We start from the raw sequence: 11,996 nt of genomic DNA, 5'->3' as shown, positions 1-11,996 counted from the left end.
TATTCAAGCTTGGAAAATAACTAACAGAACCTCTACCTCTGTCAGACAGCCTGGGGGGGTCACATGACTCAGACAGTAGATGGGAAGGCTTGAAGTCTGTCACACAGGTAAACAATGGGTGGGAGCATAGAAAATAGTTGCAATACACTGTCTTGAAGGGAAGGGCAATGTGGCTCCACCTGGAAGGGAGGGGAGGGCTGAGTTAGCTCAGTTTTTTAGGTACCTGAACATTATTGGCAAGGATGACAGCAATGGAGACAGATGGGATTCGTCTGAGTGGGGTAAGTGGAAGGGATTATGGGATCCTAAAATGGGGGAAAGGAGAAGAGTCAACCTAAAGTGTTGGGGGGGGGGGGGGGCAGGCCCAGACTGGCAATCTAAATCAGAATCAGAGGATGCTTAGTGTTGTAATCACATCAGTAGCTTATTAATATTAACAATCTCTGATTTATATAAAGCTTCAAAAATATATCTTTTGGTCCAGATTTGTGTTTGTGGAGAATTTTCATTAATTTCATGTTACATAGTGGTGTTATTGTTAAGCCTATGGCAGCGGGTACATCATTACTGCATTGCACATTAGGAGGGAAAGTCACGCCATGCTAGAAATGCATTCAGGGCTCTGCAGTCAGTAGTTGGGGTGGGACATGTTGGTGCTGATACAAGTTCAGCTGTCAGTAAGGAACTGTCAGTAAGGAACTGTCAGTAAGGAGCTGTCAGTAAGGATGCTGGGAGTTGCAGTCCTACAGTTTGGGGTGCTGAAAGGTGCTTGTGCCTCACCTAGGAGGTAAATGATACAGGACTAATACAGTGAATTAACTGACATTGTGTATCTGTATCTGTGGATACAATGTTCCCTGCCACCCAATAAAATGCAGCCCTGGCTCTTTCTTTCAGTTTCATTTCAGCATTTGAGTGAGTGACTGACCGTTAGTGCTGACAGACAGGAGAGGAGGGGCTGCTGGCTCATTAATTGGCAACTAATTGGCATTGGTATTTATTTACTTTAAGGCACTGTTTAGCCCGGTTGGGGCTTGAAGATTTTATGCTGAATATGTTAGCCTGATGTGACTCAAAGTCCTATGTTGGTTTCCAGTTCTTCCTTTATATTTATGTAAGCTTATGGTAAATTAGCTTCTCTGTTTACCACAAACCACACCCTATTTTACCTGGGATGAGACTTATTCCCTCAGGTATGAACCCTCACTTGATATGGAGGCCAGGTAGTAATATGTTGTATATCTCAAGAAATGGGCGCAAGTGGTTCTTGACATTGAAATAATGAACTGTTTATTTACACAGCCACTTGGGAGTAATTACAGCACAGTATAGGCAGGCAGTAGCATCTCACAGGTCATACAGTGCTCACGACAAATGGTTACAATAACTCTCTCCCTGCAGGGCACAATGGGTTACTCCCAGCTTTCAGGTTATAGCTTCTAGTGCATATAATGTTTGAATTCATGTATCCCTCACACTCCGTATTATTAATTTAATAGCCCCCACATGGGTATTTTCACTCTTTCTCTGGCACTAGCACTCAACCTCCTGTTGATCTTTGTGTCCTTTACTCTTTCTATACTTCAGTCCCCACTGGGTAAAATACTTTATTTCTTCTTGGGCTCCAAACCCTGAGCTTCTTTGGTAACTGGCTAGAGAAACCTCTCTTTTCCTTGTCATTATGCAAAGGGGACCTCAGTGGATACCTGAACACTACGATATATATATATATATATAATTAATCTTCTCATTGTATTACGCAGTATAGCTAATTATGGGTCCCAAATTCTCTGTCTGGTCTACAATGTTTCCTGCTAACCTTTTACTCACCAGCAAGTACCCTCACACTAAAGGGTTTATTATACTCTGCCTAACCACATTTGGGTACACCTGTTCATCACCACTGGATGCTTTATTGGATGGGTGGTGTGTGTTTTGACAGGTAGTGCACCACACCTAGTATCCAGAGTCCTTTTGGTCCTTTGCACCATCTATTATACTCATTGGTGACAAGATGCCTCCACAATTGACCAACTGACCATGACAACTGTGTGTGTAGTACCCACCTGAGTCTGAAACCCTCCAATGGGTGCCCTTAACCCTCTGCCGTAGACTGCGACACTCCAACAATACCTCTCCTTTGTCCTTTTCAACCAGAGGTTCCTCTCCTCAGCCACTTACCTTCATTTTATCTCTACTTTTCTCATGGTGTGCTGCTCTACTTTGAGATAGCTTTCAACATGTCACTTTCTTTCCATATCAAATCACATCTGTGTATTCTCTCCTACTTTTGTAGATAGGGATGTGTTATCCCCTGCAAGAATAATGACTCAGATGTTTTATGAACTACAACAAGTGTTTATGATGATTAACCTGGCATTTTAACCTACTTGACTCTGGTTACTATGATGCCGGCAACCTAGCAACCTGTCCCTTGTATGTATATTCACGCCCCACATACATGGATTTGTAATCAAATGAACTTATTGTGATGAACCTCTGAACCTGATGAACCTCTGATACTAATACTTTACCCCTACTGTCCCAATGGGGAGTGGTGTAAAAATTATAGCATTACCAAGGCAACCAGTTACCATAGCAACCCGTTTTAGCCCTATTTAAGTTTCCATTTACTGACTAAGTTTTCTTGATTATGAGTCTATTTCAGCTCACGGGGCTCATGTGAAACAGAACTGTGTTGATACAAACTTGTTACTTTCTCGGCCCACCTCTGACAGCTAGCTACAGTAGCATGTTAATTTTGAGACTTTTGTTTCTGTTGAAGCTGCTGCTTAGACCTTTTGATTACTTGCTTGTACTTATTATTTCTCCTGTGTTTTTTGTTTTTATTGCATGTTTTCAGTTTTTTATTGGTTTATCTCTGATATTCTGTCTCTGGCGACGTATGATGATGTCATCTCCACTTTTTCCCGCCACCGTGTGCTTTTTAGACCCTGTGTTTGCTGTATTCAGCGCTCTGATAAAGGCTAGAGTGCTAGCCGAAACGTTAGTCTCCTCTTTAAAGGAGAAGGAAAGGCTAAGTCACTTGGGGGTGCCAAAATGTTAGGCACCCCCAAGTGACTTAGAACGCCTACCTTTTACCCCGGGCTGGTGCCCCTGTACGGAGGGAACAGCACCAGCCCGGGGTAGCTGCCGGCGCTTCCTCCTTCCTCCTCGCATGCGCCGGCCGGCGGATTTCGCCGGCAGCGCGCAAAGGAAGGAGGAAGCGGTGTCTACAGGTGCCCCGGGCTGGTGCTGTTCCCTCCATACAGGGGCACCAGCCCGGGGTACAAGGTAGGCGCTCTAAGTCACTTGGGGGTGCCTAACATTTTGGCACCCCCAAGTGACTTAGCCTTTCCTTCTCCTTTAATAAAAATAATGTGTTTATATAAGTCCTGTGAGTGCTGACCCTCTCTCAAGCACCTTCAACATTATTTGGACCTGCACCCAGGCAACAGCAACTTATCTATACGTGAGTGCCGGCATTTACTTGGAAGTTTATATTTATTTATATATATATATATATAGCTTGTGGAGTTCACATTACCAGTTCTCACCTTACATTGCCACTTATTCAATATCAGTTGGTATTGCTGCTGGGCACAGTACCCATGATATGTGCTTGACCCTGCCTCCGGTATAATTTTTTTTTTTGTGTATTTTGTGTATTGTATTTTAAAAAAGAAAGGGCAAACTGTTTTTGCAAATCTTATCAGTAGGGAAGAAATATAAAAATATAGGAAGAATGTTATTTTTATCAGAAAAGTGGAGACCCTATTTACAAAAACAGTGTAAACAGGAAAGTTGCTTATAAAACAGATGAGTATTGCTCAGAAGAGGTGTTTTCCCCCTGCATTATATCGATTTAGACAACCTTCCTGTGTAGATTTGGCAGCAGATCGTAATTCACCATCCTAGGCAGTATATCACTAGCTAAGGTTGCTGGTAGCTGGTACTATTTAACTTGACTGTAAATGTATAAACATCATTGTGTTCAGCCCCCCTGTCCTTGGACTGCTGTGAATCTTTCCAAAGAACGTTGATGAAAAGGCAGCTCGACCATTTTGACAAGTAACAACTCCACATAGAATCAATTCTGCCAGAAAACTGTCTAATGCTATATTCACAAATGTGTTTATGACATTTTAAAATCGTGTATACCTACTGTGCCAATGGGTGTCAAAAAAACTCTCTATTTCTGAATTCTGGGTTGTTACCTAGCCACCACCAGTTTGTATTGAACTAATTATGGAATAGTATTTTGTTGAAATAAGTTTTAAAAAATATTTTTTTAAAATCAACAATTAAATCAGTGAAATAAACACAAAAAAAAAAATTTAACAAAACAATTCAAATAAAGCAAACATACTATACCAAACGACAAACAGGTGCATCCCAATGCCTCATGGTACCCATACTCCTCCCTCCTAAGTATGGGTACCATGAGGCACTGGGATGCACCTGTTTGTCGTTTGGTATAGTATGTTTGCTTTATTTGAATTGTTTTGTTAAATTTTGAGCCAATAAATGGTTGTTTATTTCACTGATTTAATTGTTGATTGATTATCTATATATTCAGGACCTATCAGTGGGATACAACTTATAGACTCTCTTTCTTAATCTATTAATATTGTTTTTTAAAGAATACACTGTAAGTCACTAGTTATACTGATTTTATAAGTGTGTGGCATGTTGTTATTCTGTAGCAAGGCCACAAAGGCCTGGGCCTAGGGCAGTACAAATTAAGGGGTGGTGTGCCACCCAGCCGCTGCTGTAATTTGCTCACACCGAGCACTGTGGTCTAGCCACGTCCCAGTGTAAGATCAAAGGGGGGGGGGGGGGGCAGGGTTGGTCATAGAGAAACTCAGCACTGTACAGAAAAGTTCATTTTAAAATGATGTAAAGCCAGCCATATACAGGCTGATAAAAGCTGCTGATTTTGCCCCTCTAGACCAAGTTTCCTGCTTATTGGCCATGTATATGTGGCCAAAAGCTGTTCAGATGACAAAATTCCATTGGGTAATGACAGCATTGTCCTCTTCTTACTAGCCTGCAGTATAGTGATGCGTGGGTCAGCCTAAAATAGGAAGCTGGTTGTGGTTGGGTGGCAGGTCTAATTCTGCCAGTGTGCCCCCTCTGTTGCCATTACCATCTGGCTTAACTCTGTCTAATGCTTGCTGGTTGATGTCTTGTATAAACTCATGGCTTATTCAGGGTCGGACTGGGGGGTGCAGGGCCCACTGGGCTGCCGCCCCAGGGGCCTCCAAGTGCCCCCGCTGGCCACGTCACCCAAACCCCCACAGGGGCCCCCCCTGCACCTCCCTAACCCCCTGCAGGGCCCCCGTCCATCCTCCACTGGGTGCATGTAAGTTGAACGCGCATGGGGAGGAACACCGTTGGCCAGGAAAATGACGGCAGGGGTCGAGACCAAGGCTTATTTATTTAAGCCCAGGCTTATTTAATCCCTCTGTTGGTCTTGGAGCTTGGTTAGTCAGGCTCTGGTAAATTAAGCATTGGGCTGGTTTTGGGTTGGTCTACAGCATAGGTACTTATAATCCAATTATTGGGCTCTGCTTTTTGTGAGAAGTATCTTATATTAAAGTTCCATTTTCACAACATTCCCCTATAAAATTGCTCCCATTTGTATTTCACTGGGCATACTATTGAAGTCAATGGGAAGGGCTGTGTTTGGAGTTGGCCCAAAGTTATCAGATAACACCCATGAATTCTATAATCATTTGGTACAGAGCCAAATATTGGAAATTGCCCTAAAGCCTTCAGCAGACAGGCAGAACCACTTATTTTCCAAGGGCACCAAACAAGCCTTTGCATTTGACCAATCAGAGCCAATTGCTGGTTGGTTGCTATGAGTTACTATATCAGTGTCAGACTTATAAAGTTTTGGTTGACACAATCAGGGCCGGAACTAGGGGTAGGCAGAAGAGGCAGCTGCCTAGGGTGCAACGATTGAGGGGCGCCAGGCAGGAGCCTCTCCTGCCTACCCCTAGTTCTACTTTGTCATTGCCTCCGCCGCTTATCATTAGGGGTGGAGGCAATGACCGATCGAATTGCACCCCCCCCCCGAATGGCGCATGCGCGCCAAAGCAAAGGAGGAGGTGCAGGGGGGCGGTGCGATTCGATCAGTCATTGCCTCCACCGCTAGGTGGGGAGGTGGATCGGAGTTGGCCGACCGGGTTGCCTAGGGCACCCAGTCGGCTTAGCCCGCCCCTGGACACAATACCATGAAATCACTATCCTACTTTTGTCAAAAACGTATGTGATTTTTACTGAATACCAAATTACCCAGTGCTAATTACCCTGTATCTGACTGAATTGTACTTAACTTGCTAAACTGTGTCTTTCAGCTACACCCAAAGTTCCTGCATTCCAACTCCACCAGCCATACGTGGCCATTCAGTGCTGTCGCTGAACTTATAGGTAAGTGCAACATCCTTCTTGCAGTAACACAGGCTGTATGTTACTTACTATCAGGCCCAGATTTGTGGCGAGGCCACAAAGGCCCTGGCCTAGGGGATCTCTCCCCACTGCTCCATATGGGAGTTTGAAAGTTTGCGCATGCGTGGGGGGTTTGTATTCGCGTGGGGGGGGGATGCAGAATGGGACCGGCCTCGGGGCGCCCGAAGTTGAAATCCGGTGCTGCTTACTATTAAAGTGTATGTACATTTTTTTTAGTATTATTAATACTATAATCCTTAATCTAGCATCATCATATTCTGCAGGGCTTTATAGCGATTATATATCATTCCCATCTGTCCCTTCCCCAGTGGAGCTTACAGTCTAATGTCCCTATCCCATTCCCATCAGTCCCTGCCCCAGTGAGCTTACAATCTAAGGTCCCTAACACATTCCCATGAGTCCCTGCCCCAGTGAGCTTACAATCTAAGGTCCCTAACACATTCCCATGAGTCCCTGCCCCAGTGAGCTTACAATCTAAGGTCCCTATCACATTCCCATCAGTCCCTGCCCCAGTGGAGCTTACAGTCTAATGTCCCTATCCCATTCCCATCAGTCCCTTCCCCAGTGGAGCTTACAGTCTAATGTCCCTATCCCATTCCCATCAGTCCCTTCCCCAGTGGAGCTTACAATCTAAGGTCCCTATCCCATTCCCATCAGTCCCTTCCCCAGTGGAGCTTACAGTCTAATGTCCCTATCCCATTCCCATCAGTCCCTGCCCCAGTGGAGCTTACAATCTAAGGTCCCTATCACATTCCCATCAGTCCCTGCCCCAGTGAGCTTACAATCTAAGGTCCCTATCACATTCCCATCAGTCCCTGGCCCAGTGGAGCTTACAATCTAAGGTCCCTATCCCATTCCCATCAGTCCCTGCCCCAGTGGAGCTTACAGTCTAATGTCCCTATCCCATTCCCATCAGTCCCTGCCCCAGTGAGCTTACAATCTAAGGTCCCTATCACATTCCCATCAGTCCCTGCCCCAGTGGAGCTTACAGTCTAATGTCCCTATCCCATTCCCATCAGTCCCTTCCCCAGTGGAGCTTACAATCTAATGTCCCTATCCCATTCCCATCAGTCCCTGCCCCAGTGGAGCTTACAATCTAATGTCCCTATCCCATTCCCATCAGTCCCTGCCCCAGTGGAGCTTACAATCTAATGTCCCTATCCCATTCCCATCAGTCCCTGCCCCAGTGGAGCTTACAATCTAATGTCCCTATCCCATTCCCATCAGTCCCTGCCCCAGTGGAGCTTACAATCTAATGTCCCTATCACATTCCCATCAGTCCCTGCCCCAGTGGAGCTTACAATCTAATGTCCCTATCACATTCCCATCAGTCCCTGCCCCAGTGGAGCTTACAATCTAATGTCCCTATCCCATTCCCATCAGTCCCTTCCCCAGTGGAGCTTACAGTCTAATGTCCCTATCACAGTCACACACACTATGGGCAATATTTTTTAGAACAAGTTAACCTGTCTGTATGTTTTTGGGGTATGGGAGGAAACCCAGACAGACATGGGGAAAACATGCAAACTCTTTGCAGTGCTCTGGCTGGAGTAAAACCTTAGACCCCAGTGCTACAAGGTATTAATGCTATATAGATGTTAATCCACTACAAGAGGTATAACTAAATTTTAATACTATCTTTTAAACTTATGTGTAGTAGTAGTCTACACAGCCCCATTTTCCCTCTTATGATATCTTAGTACAGTGGTAGGCAAACTGCGGCTCGGGAGCCACAAGCCACAAGCTAATAAGTTTGCCCACCACTATCTTAGTATGTCTAACAAATTTGTGTAAGTTCTAGCTAAAGTATTATTAATATGTAGAATAAAAGTACACAAGAGTGTGCTCTTTGTGTCTATACCCTCAGTGGGATACACTTCCCCCAACCCCCCATAAGACATTCCATACATTGGTTTGCTGGCATTCCAGATTTAAGGAGCAGTGATATGATGTGTAGATGGCCATATCAGAAGTGCATAAATGAAACATCTTTTAACCCCTTTATGCCTGGTGTATAACCAATTTTCAATACCTAATACCTTACATCATTTCTCCTCTGCACTCTGACTTTCCAACAACATATTCATATTCAACTTAGATAATGAAAATGAGAGTCCCTAAAACACAGTTCATTAATTTCCAAGCAAATTCTTTGCAATGTGTGAAAGGAAGACTATACCCCCAAAAAATGTAGGTCTCTATAAAAATAAATTGTATAAACAGCTCATGTGTAAAACCCTGCTTCATCTAAATAAACTATTTGCATAAAAATATACTTATTAGTAGTATGTGCCATTGGGTAATCCTAAATAGAAAACTGCCATTATAAGTACTAAGGGCCGCCCCCTGGGATCATAGGATTCACAGTGCACACAAACAAGCCAAGGCACACATACATGCTAGGCCCCATCAGCCAATGAATGGGCAGAGTTCTGCCTTTTACTCCCACACTTCTTCCTGCATTATTTCCTGTCAGCTGATCTCTGAGGGAGCACACAGTCCATCACAAAATGGCGGCTCAAGGGAAAAGGTGTAAAAGGGCAATATTTACTGATATATATATATATATATTCCAGTTTGACAAGATTTTTTAATAGGTCACAACATAATATAAACCAGTGCTGTCCAACTTCTGTGGTACCGAGGGGCAGAATTTTTGTGTAAGTACTATGGTCAAAGTACCACTCACCAAGGTGACAACAAAATATCTTTATTGTGCGGAGTTACAAATTATATGCAAAGTACAAACAGCCAGTCAAACATAGCCTTGACAGCTCACAGGAATAATCTGTACAATTAATGCATATAAATATAATGTTTGAGTATATGTGATATGTGTGTAAGTTTCATATACTGTATGTGTGTGCGTGCCTGGATGTGTGCCCATCTCTCAGGAAGAGAGACCTGTCTGTCCCTCCAGGGAAGAAAGAGAGAGAAAGACTTGTGTCCAAGAGTATATGCCTGGTGTCAATATGCCCCTACCCCCCAAGTATCTATAAAAGGCAAGAGCATATGTTAAAAAGCATACTCAGTCCTTTCCCAAATTAACTTCCAAGTTTGTGTGTGAATGAATAAGACAGGTGTACATTTTAATATGCTGTGGTCACTCTAATTCTGTATGAACATATTCTACATAATTCCCCTCAAAGGTATCACCTATTCATTCAACACATCGTTATTTTATTTTGAACTTAGTTATGTAAAGTCCATGGGAAAAACTCCTCAGATCTTCAAACATCTCTTGGAACCTGTGAAATGTCCATGATGTAAATATTATGTAATAATTTTATCATCATGAAATGAGATGGTAAACAGTGATAGGATATAAGATCTAATCTAACTATCCCTAAGTATGTCTTTCCCGACTCAGATGACCTTTATTTCCTTTTGGATCAGCCATAGTCGTTGTTCTCCAAGGTTTAGTATTAAACTTTCCATGCAACCTTCCTTATCACTTTGTATTTGATTGTATTTAATTGTAACTTTCTACAGCATAGTACTATCATGTACCTAAGCTGAAGCCAATAGTATTACAGGTGTCCAGAAATCAGTTTAGCTAGTAATCTCTTGTTATTACTTATTACATACTTTTATACAACACTTGGCATTTCTCCTGTGAATGATGCCAGGAACATCTCTTTGGAAGAGATTTCTTTGATTCTCTGGTCTTTCAAGGCTAAGAACACAATAATACTTGACATACACTTAGGCATGAGCTACTGAGTCCCTATGGAGAATAAACACAGTCTATACAGAGTCAGAAACAGGTGTAGCATGGGTAAGCTGTACCCCTTTAGTCAACACTGGGAGTAGTGACACAATTGTTGCAGGTTTAAAAATAATTTTCACCTGCTCAGCTTAAGAACAGATTCATCACACCCCCTTAGGTAGGCCTTTAACAGAAAACACAGTCTTTGGGCAAAAACACCAGCTGGAATAACAGACAAAAGTACAACCTCTTTTGAAGAGAGTCCAAAATGTAGCCAGACAAAAACAGGTTAATGACACATTTCAATCATCCTCCATTTGTCTTTTGCTGAAATTCCACTTTGTATCTTAATTTTATGCTAAAGTATAGTCTCTATTACAATTGCATCACTTTTACATCAGGTTTCCTTGGGTGATGTCGTCTCCATTCCTGTTGCACATAAATGAATCTTCCCCATGTGACCTCATCTATGCCTGACCTACACTGAAAAATCAGTGTCACTACACCTATATACCTACATAGGTATATAATAACCCAATTATTGTATTACCATGTCATTCCATGCAGAACTTGTTACTGTCTGGAAAAGACAACAATAAATAAAATGTGAGCTTTTGTGTATTGTGTAAGTGTATGATGAATTTACAAAATAAAAACTGAATTATTTTAACAACAAAAAATAAATAAATAAACAAACAAACCAACTAATAGTAGTACTGCCAGTACTATAAGGGGAATAAAGAGAATATGTCAATAAAAACGAATCCTCATTTTACACTTTTCCAAAAGTAATAACTAATTTAAACAATTATATGGATGAGAAACAATAACAATAAACATGTTTCATAGAGACACTTCTAAACATTTTTGAATAAATGTATCCAGAGTACACATGAATACACAAATGTAAATTTAAAACCAACCCTGAGCGATCTATTTACTAAAAGTTGAGGAGGGAGGTAAAATAACCAAATGCACTTTAGCTGTTATTTTGCTTGAGATATCAAATAATATGTATCCTCTTGCTCATTAATATGAGTACATTTTTTTTTATTTATGCTATTACCACAATTCATCATAATAATATGTAAATTAATACCAGAGAGCAACACTTGTGCTTTCTGCCTTCTCTTTTATCATACATTTACATTGTTGATCCAGCATTAGCATCTTTAAACAGCAAGTACAAACTTGGAAAGACTTTAACCAACTGTATATATTTTATATATTCATGACTCATTACCAATTTAAAAAATGCAATATTAATAACTCTTCTTTGCATAATTTTGCTAGTTTGAGTTTGATAAATCAGGCACAAATGACGATTTAGGCAAAACATCTAACAAATTTGTATCTTACTAGACATATATGTATGTATGTATGTATAACTTTATTTATAAAGCGCCACAAGGGTACGCAGCGCTGTACAATCTTACAATATACACAATTACACACAGGGAGGACAAGTGTTATAATAAATACAATAAATAAGTATAAATACACAGGAAGTAAGTGCCATGTGGTATGAGACACAGTAGGAAGGAGGTCCCTGCCCCGTAGAGCTTACAAGTGGTTGGGTAACATACAGGCACATATTGGAAGGTAAGAGGCACCAGGTATGGGCATTTGCCCTTAAGCGCAGGACTGGGCAAAATAATGTTTTAGTGCCCAAGAAGGTAACAGCTGAGCTTTTTCCTAAAGAGAGTGGGTGAGTGTTCCCTACGGAGGGATTCAGGGATAGAGTTCCAGAGGTAAGGAGCAGCGAGATAGAAAGGTTTAAGATGAGAGAGCGCAGTGGGTGTGGATGGTG

General features: G+C 42.0%; 1 protein-coding gene across 4 annotated transcripts in view; it reads left to right on the top strand.

Annotated features, from left to right (window-relative positions):
• The first annotated feature begins 245 nt into the window (after positions 1–245).
• LOC101730243 (MORC family CW-type zinc finger protein 3) overlaps positions 246–11,996 on the top strand; it is a 92,570-nt gene continuing 80,819 nt past the window's right edge. For all 4 annotated transcript variants that reach the window (XM_031896556.1, XM_031896555.1, XM_031896554.1 and 1 more), the window contains exons 1-2: positions 246–281; positions 6,366–6,438. In XM_031896556.1, the coding sequence (XP_031752416.1) occupies positions 252–281; positions 6,366–6,438 (103 nt within the window). In that variant the 5' untranslated portion in view covers positions 246–251. The remainder of the gene's footprint in view (positions 282–6,365; positions 6,439–11,996) is intronic.

The sequence above is a fragment of the Xenopus tropicalis genome, chromosome 2 (genome assembly GCF_000004195.4).
Source record: "Xenopus tropicalis strain Nigerian chromosome 2, UCB_Xtro_10.0, whole genome shotgun sequence".
In the NCBI taxonomy this organism is placed as follows: Eukaryota; Metazoa; Chordata; class Amphibia; order Anura; family Pipidae; genus Xenopus; species Xenopus tropicalis.
Note: the sequence above shows the minus strand (reverse complement) of the source record. Positions and strands in the feature narration are given on the sequence as shown.